Source organism: Poecilia formosa, unplaced genomic scaffold (genome assembly GCF_000485575.1).
Source record: "Poecilia formosa unplaced genomic scaffold, Poecilia_formosa-5.1.2 Scaffold5, whole genome shotgun sequence".
Classification (NCBI taxonomy): Eukaryota; Metazoa; Chordata; class Actinopteri; order Cyprinodontiformes; family Poeciliidae; genus Poecilia; species Poecilia formosa.
Window position 1 is genome coordinate 2,788,601 of NW_006799944.1, and position 14,456 is coordinate 2,803,056.

The following is a 14,456-nucleotide window of genomic DNA, read 5'->3' on the forward strand; positions in this document are numbered from 1 at the left end:
CTTTGGGAACAAGTCAAGGGGGTCTCTGCATCTGAACTATCTTACCGGTGGCTGCTGAGAGTTGAGCGCCCCCCTCTTGGTGGAGCCCCCTCTGGAGCTCAGCCTCTTCCAGGACTCTGAGAAACGCCCCCTGGCGGTGGGACGCCCCGGCCCGGATGCTCCTGACGCAACAGATAAATCATCCCGGGTGGAGAATGCCCGCTCCCTCCTCAGCTCTCTGCGCTCGGACCACTTCTTCTTGGATGCCATCGTTGTTCAAATTCAACCGAGGTATGTGGAAAGAAGAGCAGGCTGTTCTTGAGTCACACATGTGCCACAGGTGGCATCTCTACTGAAGTCTCAAGTACTTGTCAGCACTCTGTGTGTCACCCCTTTGTTTAGTCCTTGTTTTCACTTAAAAAAAACCAACATGAAAGTCCGGTCTTAGTCCCTTCTTTATCCCGTTTTTTTTCCACAGATCTTCACCAGCTCAGATCCATTCCTGCAATCTTCTTGTCTTCCTCGTTGTAATCGTCCTCCGAGGGGAACAGGAGTCAGAGCGCAAGGTGGGAAAGCAGAAGGTCCTCCCTGCTCCCTGTTGCATGTGCTGTTACTGTGGCTCAGCCGTTGATGTTGTTTTCTCTCATCGCAGAGAAGGAGAGAGAGAAAAATAGGGAAACATGGCAAAGCACAGAGGGAGGGAGAGAGACAGGAGTAGGGGTGCGATATTTAAATCCGGGTGAAAAGGGGCTTCAAGAAAGAAAAGGTGAGGAATCGAAGCACAGGTTTAAAAAAAAAAAAAGAAAAAAAAGAGCCGACTGCAGGTGCAGAGAGCATAAAAAAAGAGAACAAAGAGAGGTCCAAGAGTCTTTGGAGTGCCGAACTCCTGTTGAATTTGATGTAGAGATGGTCTAAGATGACCGAGATACAGAAACACCTCAATCAGCAAGTCACTCTCTGTGTGTGAACACTGTGCTCTGAATACCCACTGCCTCTGAATCTCCATCTCCTCTCTCTCCTGCTTCTCCTGCTCTCTGAGCTTTCATTCACCATGTCACTCTCTCCCCCCCCTCCTGCTTCTCCCACCAAGGATTCCTCTTTTTCATGCGTTACAGTTCATCAGCTAACCCGCCAAACCCTCAATTTCTCTCCCACAACCAGATCAGGGACTGATTGCAAATATAAAATGACAGTTGTGAGCTCTTCTCCTTCCTCCTCTTCTCTTCTACCTCTCACTCAGAGTCTTCAGATGTGTCAAAAACTATGTCATGCTGAGGGATTGTGGAGTTGTCAGAGAAAGGGTGAGAATTTCAGTAATGTCTTCACACGAATCCGCTGGGATAATACCACAAGACACTGACATGCAACTAAAGACAAGATGGAAACAGAAGAAACACCAGGACAAGATGAAAGAGATCCGATGAAAGCTGGACGTAGCGGCAACAAGTAAGATAATGGAATGGGAGACGGCGTAAGGAGAGGTGACAGCGCCTGAACACTAGGGACATTGTTGCCGTTGCTCAAAGCAACCACTCACCACCTGGGAGTACACGGCACTGTGTGTATTTGTGTTTGTGAGTTTGGCTTGACTGGGAATGTGAGAGACAGTGAAAAAGCAAGACAGAGATCCCCAGAAGAATGAGAGCTGGGAGAGTGGGACGAGGGAACAAGTGACAGTTGGAGAGCAGATGAAGGAGAAGACACATAGAAACAGCCAGCGGGAGCTGGAGCACACAAACAGCCGATCTAATCAAGCAAAGAGAGGCTCCAGGTGTTATTGACTATTGTTTCAAACAACTAGAAGTCAAGTAAGCATTAGTTCAGTCACCATTACACATCTTATCTTGAAAGGTTCAGAGACAACGCCAAGAAAATGTCAGAGATACTTGAAAATCATGGCTAAATAGAAGAAGAAAGATCTGATGGAAAATAATTTAGACATAAAGTGGCTTAAAATGAACCAACACCCACCCTTGGTTATTTTTCAGCTTTGATTAAACAATGCTCTGTGGGATGTTCAAAGCTTGGGTTATCGTCATTAGCCTAGCTTTGTTTTAAACAGTCTGCCCACACAATAATTAGAACTGAAACTTATATAACATATACACTTATTACCAAAACAGTTCTCTCACTCACCAAAGCATGGAGGTTGCCAAATTTCAGCAGTCAGTAGGTACAGACTCCCCAACCTCCAGATGGCCTACAGATTAGCTCAAGAACTGCTTACAGAGAGCTTTGTGGAATGGATTTTCATGGTTGAGCAGCTGCATCCAAACCTTACATCAACCAGGTAAAGTGCAAAGCACTGAAGACATGTTCTTTGGAGTGACGGATAATGAGCTTAGTTCTCCGGGCAGTTGCCAGGACAACTGCACAGCCCTGAATACATTGTGTCAAGTGAGAAGTTGGGTGCAGAGGGAGAATATGACGTGGGTCAGTTGCTCAGGAGCTGGACTCGACACCTTCGGTCCAGTAAATGAAACTCTTAATGCTTCAGCATGGCAAGATATTTTACACAACTTATAATTCCCAGCTTTGCATTGAAATAATTTAGTAATGGTCTGTTTCTTGTTCCCACACTACTGCACTACAGTGCACAAAGCAAGGCTCTCGACCTAATAGAACAACTTTGAGATAAATTAAAGTTCACTTCTGAAATAATGGTCGACAATTTCAATCAACCCACAACTTTCCGGTTTTGTTTCCATTGTTCATTCCTATGCTCATCAATCACCTGTCTAGAATTCAAACAATCAATGCAAGATACCCCAGTGTTTCCTCGTGGTGCTTTCATGAGTTCCTGTTTTGGATTTTCCCTAAATTCTAGGGGTTTTTTTTATTTTTTTTTATCTTGTTAAGTAAATACTGCTTATTTTCACCTCCTTCTGTCACCTCTGGATTTGGGTGATGGGAAAAGAAAGTCAGACCTGATAAAAAACACTTCAGAATCCACAACAGAATCTGTCCAACGTTGTTCATCCAGCATAACACAAGTCAACTTGAATGTCTGTTCTTCTTGGCAGCTATTCTTGCTTATTACTCCATCTGTCTGCAGTATATTTTTCTGACCTTTTTACCATTGTGTGGCTTCAGGACTTTGATCAAATTTGGCACTGGAAAGTGCTCTTACTGATCTTGCAGTAACAGTTGTGCAGACTAAACGTTAACCTGCATTTAGCCATTTGCTTTAAGGTTATCCAAAACTCGATCCCTGACGGATCTGGACTGTCCCCTTGGCTTCACAATGCTGTTTGTTCACTATTGTTCCAAACAAATGACTCAGGCTTTCACAGAACAGCTCCATTTATAGTCAAATTAAAGGACACACAGGTGGACTAATTAGCAGAGTTCTGAAAGGAACTGGCATTTTATGTAGGGAAATAAGAATAAAAAACAAATACAAATGCACATGTTTCATTTCTGTAACAATTTTGAAAAACATGAAAAACATTCCCAACCATCTTACAATTAGACATTAGGCATAATTGGTCTATCACATGGTATCTCAACAAGAACACTAAAGTTTGTGGCGTTTCAATAAATGTGATAATAAATATGGGACCAGTTGTATAAAAAATTACTTCTTTATCAGTTTACATAAACATAAACAGTCTAGAATTTCAATTGTTAAGACTTACAGCTATACATAAACTGTCAAAGACAAGACTTTAAACTGTGAGAAGTCACAGTACATCCTTAGAAATGCTCAACACCAAGCAATGCTACATGCTTTAACATTAATTGTGTAGTTTTCATATTCTTCTGCAGGATGTTGCAATGTCAGCCTGACTTGCACAGCAAGTCAGGCTGACTTTCAGCTCAACAACTCTTTGATCTAATAATTCAGCTTTACAACTGAATTAAAATGTAAAAACCAAAAGAGAATTGGCACAACCAATTAAATATTTTCTGACTATCGAAAAATTGTTTAATTCATGTCCCTTTCTTGGCCTTTACCTCTCGGCCCCTAAATAAGCAACACAGCTAATTGAATTTGGAGTTTAATTTTAGAAATTGATTTTATGGTAAAATGAAGAAGTTACAGAGCCCTGAAACCAGTAAATATTTTAGCTAGGAAGCATAAAGCTTGTGGTAGATCTATTAGGAGCAATAATATCACATCATATTAAATAGATATGATGGCTGCTACGAGACAGAAAAAAGACACTTTGATTTTCTTCAGCATACAAAAAGGTTTGCCATAGCAAGAAGATGCAAAGTTGAACAAATGTAGATTGGAAAAATAAACACAAAACTGTAAAATCAAAGAAGCACGTTAGCAGCTCCAACGGTTATGGACTTGTGCTACTAAATGAGCAGTGGCAAAAAGCTTTTGGCAACCACTTACAGCACTAATCTTTTCAAATGTATTAATAACATTTTCCTTTGCAACACATAACAGAAGCTTCACTGGTTTGCTTCACCAGTGTTGTGCCGTCCCCAAACTTGTAATTTTCCTCTCAGTGCTGATCATCAGCTGGAGTTGGTCCAGCTGCTTGTATTTTCACTAAAACTAGAAAAATGGAGCCACTGCTAAAGTCCTTGCACCAGCTCTCTGTAACTCAGAGAATGAACTTTAAAATACTTTTTTTTTAAGTTCATAAAATCACTGAATGGCTTAGCACCAAAATGCATTATAAATATGTTATATATTATGTTATTGTCAGATCAACCTTCCAGACATTGTTTTTCAACCCTGGTCCTCAATGCACACCACCCTGCATGTTTCAGGCATTTCCCTGCTTCAACAACTTTTCCTCATGTTATTTATCTGCATTTGCAAATCATGTTATACTTCCTATAGCTACCTCGTACAATTCTCTCTTTATAGCATGTAATTGTATATTCATGAACAAATTTAGCAGTTTTTCTTTGCTTCCTTGCAAGATAGGAAGAACAAAAAAAAATTATGTCAGTAAAATGTAATTCCATCATCCAAAGTTGTGACTCAGTCTTGCCATTAGATGTTGAGTGTTTGATATTTGACACAATTAGACAGCAGTTTTATTTCATATACTCCATCCCTGCAGACACAGGCATGTAGAAATCCAACAAACTCAGCTTAAATATATACAGTGTCTTGTGAAAGTATTCATCCATCTTCTTCCCCATGGCATTTTTTTTGTGTTTTGTTACATTAGAACCTGTATTTAAATATGTTATTGAAGTAAAGCCCTGGAGGCTGCACCACCACTACTAACCAAACACCACCATGAAAACCAAGGAGATCTTCTAACAAGTCAGGGACAAAGTTGTTCAGAAGTAGAAATCAGGATTGGGTTATAAAAAATATCAAAAATCTCTGATGATCTAATATAATCAAATGGAAAGAAGGTGTTACCACAACAAACCTGCCAAGAGAGGGTTTTCCACCAAAACACCTAAACTCCATGTGGAAAACTTCAAATGTATGGAGGAAGATACTTTGGTCAGATGAGACCAAAATTTAACTTTTTGCCCTTCCTGGAAGCCACTCTGCCTGCTGCAAAATTGCCACATCTCATCACTCCAAGAAGACCATACTGACAATGAAACTTAGTGGTTTCAGCACCGTGCTGTGGGGATGTTTTTCCAGCAGCAGCAGGGTTCGTGGAACTGGTCTGAGTCAAAGGGAAGATGGATGCTAAATACAGGAAGATACAAGATTGCTGTTCACCAGTAGACACCATTTAATTTGAAGGAGCAGTTTTGTCTTGAGGAATGGGCAAAAATACTCCTGAAAAGATGTGACATATTCATATAGAGACCTATCCAGAGTGACTTGCAGCTGTGATTCCTGCAAAAGCAGGGATGAAAGTAGGGGGGTATGGCAGGGTACTGCGTACCCCTAAAAGATTTAGCAGGGGTACACAGTACCTACAAGAGAGGGGAGCGGCTGTCAGCTGTAAAAAATCATTGGGTTCACTGTGCAGCTGTGAGTGCGCCCACTAATCAGCCGTAACTGATTAGTTTTTCAAGCACAACCCAAAACACGACTTAATCAGTTAATAAATAGCTTCCTCCCCTCCATTTCATGTTGTTTCTGAACTGTCCTTTGCTAGAGCAGCAGTACAACATGTCAATCGCGGAAGGTTTTGAGTCGATCTTGGCAGTAGGTGACAAACTGAACGTCACCAGGAGCTGAGACCAGCACATCCTCCTCTGGCTCCTTATTAAAACGTTCGTGACTTTATTAAAGAACAAAAAAAAAAAAAAAACATGAAAAATCAACAAGGTGTTTATATTAATGACCCAACAAAAATAATAATCTCAGTAATTATTGTTTCTACAAGGTGCTGTGCAAATCTGTGCGATTCGGTTCCATTATCAAAATAACTAGCAGAGTAAGAGTTTAAAATTAACTAATCAACCACCGCTGTGTTCATGAGAGCGCTTATTAATAATTGCAAAATAAATATCAAGCCTGAAAACCTGATATCGTAACGGACTGAATGTTATGGCTTGTGCAGGCAGTTGTCACGGCAACGGGTGTGCTTAAATGATAAAGAGAGAGAGAATAAAAAGGTGCAAGTGGTTTTGAGTTGATCACCTGTTCAGGTTGTTTTATCTTTTTTACCTTTGCTGTGGCACATCACAGATCTTCAGAACAAACAGGTCATGATGCTGGGCTACTGATCATCCCTCTGTCTGGACACAGGATCAATAGAACCAGTTTAAAAGCTAAAATAAATGGTTATATGCCAGATATGGAAAACATGGGATCCACTTCATGCCATGATGTTCAGAATTTAGGTCTCATGGCATCTCAAGGTGTCAACATTGGGTCGGGAGGGTTGCTGGTGCCTATCTCCAGCTAACGTTGCGGGCGAGAGGCGGGGTCACTCTGGACAGGTCGCTAGTATGTCGCAGCCTCACTGATCACTTAATCGCAAAATAAACATCAAGCCATAAAAACATAATATTAGTAGTAATAATATTGATATGTTATTAAATTATAATATAAAATTATAATATAACTTTGTTATATAACTTTATATAATATTGCTATTCTTTTTTTAATCATAATAGTACTAAAAGTACTATTATGATTAAAAAAAACAATCAGTGTTTTTTTAATTATAAAAAACACTGATTGTGATTTTTATGATTAAAAAACACAATCAATGTGTTNTTTAATCAAAGTCCTACCTATGTAGTGTCATGTGGTTGCCGTGGTTACTAACCTGAAAACTAACATATTGCATTACACGCTCTTCATTACAGCTCTTTAATGTACAAAGCATTGTATGCACCCATATTACATTTCTCACAATTTATGTGCTATAAAAACACTCCTCTCCATGCGCACAAATTACTTGCAATCATTTTTTTGTACTACTTTCAATCTGCTACAATATCTGCAAAGTTATTGTTAAATGTAATGTGTGGTAGATTTTAATAGACCAGGAAAAATGGAAATGTTAAAGCAACAATAACTTGACAACTTCGTAAATGTATTCAGTTGAAAAAACAGTATAAATGGACCTAGCTGTGAGAGAATGCCAAGTTAATGTCCAGTGCCTGAAGAAACAACAGCATATAAAATCTACTATTTGAATTGTTGCCCAAACAATGTCCAAGAACAGTTTTGTTGTGATGAAGTTTTCAAACAAAAGAGGTTATGTACACAAAGACATTTGCACATCTAAAATATCAAAAGAGATTTAAAAACAATGCCACACCAGAGGGACTTAGGTAGTGCTATTGTTATTCCAGCCATCTTTAAAAACACTGCAAAATGGTGAAGAAATTATTCCCCTGCTTCAAGAGCATTTTTCATGCACACACGCCTCAGGCTCTTTTCTTTATCTGGGTACTTCAATTCCTCATACATAAATCTTTTTTCAGGGGGGTTTTTTCTAAAAGAAAATATAACTGTAGAAGCCAGTTTTGTTTTTTTTTTACCAGATGGTGCAATGTTTGCACAAATAAATTTGTCAGCACACCCAGTATTCACTCTCCCAGTAAAATGTTCCCCGTGCAGGTTGGGGGGAAAAAAATCATTTTACAGAGGGCCAAAAGCAGCAATCAACCTTTACTGATGATGACAGTGAACAAGCCTAAGCACTACACTGACCCAATTATGGTATGAGTGATCTGAGGTCAAACCTCTCAGGGTGATTTTTTTTATTTTGATACTTTTTCCCTTCATAATTGTATGAAACAACGGTAGCAGCGTTGTTGAAATCTTCGATTTTTCCCCACTTAATATTGGGCAAAAACAGAAATATTGTGCTTATCCATTTGAATGACATCACACATAAGGAATGTCTGCTTGGATGTTCTTCACTGACAGAGTTAATGGTACTCACATAATTCAGTTACTTATTTCCCCTATTTTTTTTATTGGTGGTGGTCAGAGAGCCTGGTGGCACTGACTGACTGCATATCGAGTCCATTCGGGTTTGTTAGGATTTTTACATTTTAATTTTCCAGCCACTGGGTTGTTTGGTTAGAAGAAAGCTACAGAAATATGGTACTGGCAGGGCATGGACGACACTACCATGACAATTTGGGAGGGTCATCTTTTTTCTGGAATATGAAATCAGATCTATAAAACACATCTTAGTAAGCTGACCTATTATTATCTTCAAGTTATTTTTTTATTTTAGAATATTTAAATTACACCGACTCAAATCCAGTCCAGCGGCAGCAGGACATAATAATGCATAATTCTTTGTAGTCCGATGTTCCTTAATACTATTCTGATGCTAAACTGTCAGAAAAACAAGAATTCAATACGCAGCAGGAGCAGACTGACACTACATCCAAGTATTACCGTCAATATGACAATGATGAAAATGTTGCTCCACGCAATCATTTCCTCTCTTCTGCAGTAAGGACATGATCCAATAATTCAATCTGTGTCAGCTATTTTCTTATGCAAATTTAAACAGGAGAAAAACAAACAAAAAAATCACTGTACCGTTATGTTTAGTTATCAACATAATATTAAAAGGCTTGCGATTTACATAATATGGGAAACTATGGCCTCATGGAAGCTTTATGTCGGCCTGGAGCCTCAAAAAAGTGACTTACTTTGCTTATGCCTCAGGCCGGCTCTGGATTCAGACCTATCAACAATCAGTGCCAGAGTGCCGGACTGCAAAATGTCCACAACGCGTGCCAGCTCTGAGGCTGGACATCTGTGGCAAGCGTGTTTCATATGGCTCCACGGCAGGATCAGATTGAGAGCTAACTGGATAATTTTGTTATGGGTAACTAGCTGGCTGTGCATAGAAGCAGGTCCGTGAGAAATGAGGCCAGGGAGCTGGAAGACACTGAGCAGGATTACTGCTGCAAGCCTGACTTTCCTCAAGTCAAGCATTACAGGAGGCAGAGGGATCCTACAGAAAGATAGCTCCATGGCTGGATCAAGCTGTCAACCGGTTAATGGCTGGAGGCAAGTGGCTCTGGTGGCTGTTCGACTAAAATATTCAAAAAGATTGACATCTACCGGGTCCATGCTTTTTAAACCTTCAGGCTTTAGCTCCTAAAGAAGCCGTCAGTAATACACCAGAGGCAGCAATGGTTTATAGAAAATGTCCTACGGTGCAGCAGGAAACAGTTTAAAATACAACATGAAACAAATGTCTTTGGTTTGCTGAACAGAGAGAGACAGCCACGCATAAAAAGATACAAAAGTGGCAACGGGGAACAAAATATCTTACACAAAAGAAAGGAGCTAGCAGGGGAGTCAACATGGACTCAGAGAGCTAAAAAGTAACAGCAGGTGTATTAACCAAAGGACACTGAGAGACTGACTGACAGGTGGAGGGAGAAACAAAAAACTAAATGCCCTAACAACAAACAGATGGAAGATATCAGGGAAAATAAAAGGCCTACAGAAGACGCAGACGGGAAACACAAACTAGGCAAGAACTTTTTAAAATCAAAATGCAGTCAGAGGAGTTCAACTTGAATCATAGGTTTTGGCTTACGATCAGATTCTTTTTTTATGTTTTTATCGTAACAAATTTTAAAATATTTGAAGTCAATTTCATCTTTAAATCTGCAGGTAAAATATATATCCAACATGCCACAAGTGTCTTCCTTTGACAGATGGTGTGCTGTGACCTACCTTAATCTCTGTGCACAGCGGGGTCAGGGCTCTTCTAGTGTGGGATTTTCTTGTCATTTTACTCTAGAGGGAAAGACAAACACTAAATGAAAATCTTTACTGCCCTTGTAATATGAACAAGACATGCAATACATTCCAGAATCCCTCAATCTAAATAAAATTAAATTCAGTTATTTTTATTTAATTAAATAAAATTACTACTGCTTCGTCTACTGAAGCAGTAGACGACTGCTTCAGTCGTCTACTTGTTGCAGTAACTTAACAAATGAGATGTTCAGAGTTAAAGTCAGGACTTCCTAAAATAATCTGTTCTGTTAAGAATTTCTCTGCGTTGGTTCTCTAACGCCTAATTTAGAGTGCTTCAAGACATGCCAAACTTATAATTCCAATTTAAGGGAAACATAACAAGAGCGCTAACAATGTGTGAGATTCAAGGTTCAAAGAAGTTCAAAACAGCAGCAAAGAATAACTAATTTACTTTCTTTAAAACTATGAATAATTGTTGCCATCACATGTTCAAATCAAAGCGCAAGAGAGCTCCACACTGAAGATAAATGTCCTTTTTTTCTAACCTGCTGAATTAATGAGTTACTAATTTAAAACGTATTGGCTGTTGTGCTCATTACCTGCGTACTGCTGCTAGAAGTCTGAATATTCTCGCTAAAAGCGCAGCTCAATGCTGCCACCACCATGATTCACAGTGGGAATGCTGTGTTCTGTACAATGTGCAGTTTAGTCATCCACGCCGCATACTGTTTTGCAAGATGAGACCAAAGAGTTTTGATCTCATCTGACCAAAGCAGAATCCTCCAGATGATTGTTGTGTGCCGCATTCGGTAAACACGAAGCAGGATTTTTTCTCAAATCGCTACAAAGTAGATTTGATATTTGTGGGTGGAATGTGTTATACTACGTGCAACTGCAGAGGAGAAATAACAAAAAAAGTATAAATGATGGCATTTAACCCGATTCGTGTTTTTGACTTTTAATTTCATTGTTTGTGATTCAGTTTAATGTGAAGTCTTTAGTCTTAGTAGGGTATGTATTTTTTATATTTTTTTAAAAATATATGTTTTATACATCATGGTATTGAGATGCTATCTATCTCATTGAGTATCTTTAATGTTTTTTTTAATGAAACAGAAAAGAGATATGTGACACATACTCAAAATTCAAGCTCCTCCACCTCCTCCCATCCTACAGCTCCCAGTCCAAAACAACCAGTCAGAGCCTGGAGGAAGGTCTTAGCATTCTCAGTTGAATAGTGTACATGCTGCTAAAAGTGCTAATGGAGAAACAACTCACCATTGTAGGGAAATTGTTTATCTGCCATCATTGGTGGCCATGCTAACTAGCCTGAGCATTCATGCCAATGTTAACCTTTCCAGTTGAACCTCAGGACTTTGTTGGGAGACACAAGAGAGCTCCTTCTCTCTCCAAGGCTTAAGTAATTCAGGACTTCAGGGTCAACTCCCATCAGGGAGCCGCCAGGAATCTTGGGCACCATGACAAAAAATTTAATTGGGTCCCCGCTTCACAACTACTGTTACAATTTCTTGAGTCTAACTGACCCATATAAAGCGTCACAATTTTAAAGGCATGCAACTGCCTTGCTTTCTTTGGCCCAATACTGATACTAGCACAATATTTACTGCTAGTGAATTTTAAATGCAACAGTCTGCATACAATACATCAATTAAGTTGCTTAATTTTTTTATTAGCTTTAGATTACTGAAAGTTCTCTCCCCACTTGCAACAGTCACAGACAACGTGTAAAATATACATGAAGCAAACCAGACAATAAAATGATATCTAGTTGCATTTTATTGAAGCTGCAGTATATAACTTTAATAAAAATATATATATATGTTTTTTTTTTCATATTTGTTAAAGTTGTCACCATGTTGTGACAGTTTGCTATGAAACAGATAATCTGTGGAAAAAAATCAATCTCCTTAACGTTCTCTCTGAACTACTATTCCTAGCTAAAGTAATGCAACATTCCGACCAAAAACAACCAATCAGAACCAGGAGGAGGGTCTTAGTGCTGTCAATCAATCTCATACACTCCCAGCTAAATGTGCTAATGGCGGAGAAACAACTTATCGAGCAAGAAAACTGTTTATTTGCTGTCATTGGTAGCTATGCTAACTAATCTGAGCATTCACAACAGTTGCAGCATAGCACAGAGCGAGGAGCAGGGAGGATGAGCAGCCACATAATATTTTGATTGACAAAACTAAAACCCACCTCCTGCCTCTGGTTGTTTCTAGATAGCAAGCACTGTGAGAAGGCAGAGGAAATAAATTTTTCACACATTATCTCTCACGCCATACTTTCACAACATAATTAACGAATATGTAAAAAAATATATTTTTTTTCTAAAAGTTACATACTGCAGCTTAGGAGAGGTCAGGTGAGGAGGGACGTGGCATAAGATTTCTGTAATTTAAACGCAAGCTAAGGTAAAACTGTGGACTGGCTGCAGTCCAGACAGGAAGCTTTTTCTTTATTATTTTATAAAGATTGTTTGAATTTCTGTCAGTAATAAATATATTGTTTTTGTTGTGTAATTGTAAAAAGAGCAAAGACACACTGGAATGATGCTAACTACCTTGTCATTGAACAGAGTGTTGCTCACCTTTTTCACTGGGGCGGGGGTGAAGGGTTATACTGGTATCGGAGGTTAGAGCTGCTGCTGACTGACTCACCTGTTGTCAAGTGTGGTACAAGGTGCAGACACAAGTTAATCTGTCCCTCTTCCTTCGTTCATTAAATGCTCATGAAATGGAAGCAAACTGAAGTCTGTACCTAAGCTAACTATGCTAAATGGTCTCACACAGTCTACCCACCTCTCTTAGAGAAAAACTGGGTTACAAGTTGACACTCTTGTCTTTCTCCCTTTTTTATCTCTATTTTTATTTTTTTATTTTTTATTTTTTTGAAAACCTAACTTTATTATTTGTTCTAGGCAGCATAACAATCATAGTCGTTCTTGTCTTCGACTGACTGCTGCTGTTCACCGTCACAGTCAAGTGCGCTAAGCAGGAACGAACCATTTCATGCAGATCCAGAGGGGAGTTCAGTGCAAATATGGATTTGTGCTTTTTAGTCTGGGAGTGGTAACGTTTAATTTTTACTGCTAAAAACAATGTTAAAAAACACAATAACAGTAACTTGACTTTTTTCAAGATAATCTGTCTCATAATAGTGACAGTTTTAACAAATATGTCAGTTGTAACTTTGATTAAGCACACATTTGCTTTGATTAAGCACACATAGCTTTTGCTGTCACATGATTTATTTCCATATGGGATAAATTTTTCACCAAGATCTTGTATTGATGGAAGTTGTCTGACCAATGTTCAATTCTTTCCTCAGAAAATTGCAAATATTATCAGCGGTGTTAAGGTCTGAACTCTGGTGGCCGAGTCGTGTGAAAATAATGTCACCCTCCCTGAACCACTCATTCACAATTTCAGCTAACGAAGTTTGCATTGTCATCTGGGGATATCCCCATGTCATTAGTCAAGAAACAATCTATTGATGGAATAACCTAGTGATTCAGTCAGCTGACGTCGTCATATGAACCTGACCAATTGCAGCAACCTCAGGTCATGCTGTCCCCACAGACTGCTGCAGTAGACACTTGTCATTATCTGTACATTGCTTCATCTATCTCCCTTCTTACTCTAATGCACCCATTCCTCTCGAACATAGGAAATCTGGACTCATAATATCACATGTCCTTATGTGATGGACTCTACTTCTCCAGAGTCCAGTGTTTATGCTCCTTTGCAAAATGTAGTTGTTTTTTTTCTCTGGTTAGCTGTTTTGATTAGTGGTTTGTTATGGCTACACAGCTCTTACTTTCACTATTAAACACATCCTTGAGTTCGGCAGTCATTTGTCACCAAACATTTACGTAATCACCAATCACGGTCATTCAGGGTCTTCTTCTGACCACATTTCTTCCTCAAAAGCGTTGGGCTCAAACTGCATTGATCGAGGTCCAGAGTCTTGCAACCTTTTGATGAGCCCGTTGTCCTTCACACTTAAACTAATTGGTGAAACTGCCTCACTAGCATGCAGTGAAGCTCTACAGAGCTATGCTAATGAGCTACTAATGGAGCCAGGTGTGCTGAAGCAAAGAGACATCTAACAGTTGCCGGACACTCAGCCTTGAGGAATGCAGTTTGAGACCACTGCTCTATTCTTCCAGATTTCACTAATGCCTTAGCTAGTTCTCAGCTTCTGCAGTCGGACTAGATGTTTTCTCTGTTTCATGTATGCTAATGATTTCACTCTTCTTAAGCAGACCATATTTCCAATGACCATGGGTTGTCCATATGGATGTTAAAGTAGTGAGAAGCTGCTCATTGCATCAGCTGGGGTTAAGTAACTTCCATGAACTATC

General features: G+C 39.3%; 1 protein-coding gene and 2 long non-coding RNA genes across 11 annotated transcripts in view; 1 reads left to right on the forward strand and 2 right to left on the reverse strand.

Moving 5' to 3' along the window:
* trpm3 (transient receptor potential cation channel, subfamily M, member 3) overlaps positions 1–269 on the reverse strand; it is a 141,700-nt gene extending 141,431 nt beyond the window's left edge. For all 9 annotated transcript variants that reach the window (XM_016677168.1, XM_016677138.1, XM_016677160.1 and 6 more), the window contains exon 1: positions 46–269. In XM_016677168.1, the coding sequence (XP_016532654.1) occupies positions 46–249 (204 nt within the window). In that variant the 5' untranslated portion in view covers positions 250–269. The remainder of the gene's footprint in view (positions 1–45) is intronic.
* On the forward strand, positions 182–815 carry LOC107837525 (uncharacterized). The gene is made up of 2 exons (XR_001663541.1): positions 182–270; positions 458–815. It is a non-coding gene; the product is annotated as an uncharacterized LOC107837525 (long non-coding RNA).
* Positions 816–5,761: 4,946 nt separating this feature from the next.
* LOC107837527 (uncharacterized) overlaps positions 5,762–14,456 on the reverse strand; it is a 19,251-nt gene continuing 10,556 nt past the window's right edge. The window contains exon 3 of the long non-coding RNA XR_001663543.1: positions 5,762–5,835. This is a non-coding gene — a long non-coding RNA (uncharacterized LOC107837527). The remainder of the gene's footprint in view (positions 5,836–14,456) is intronic.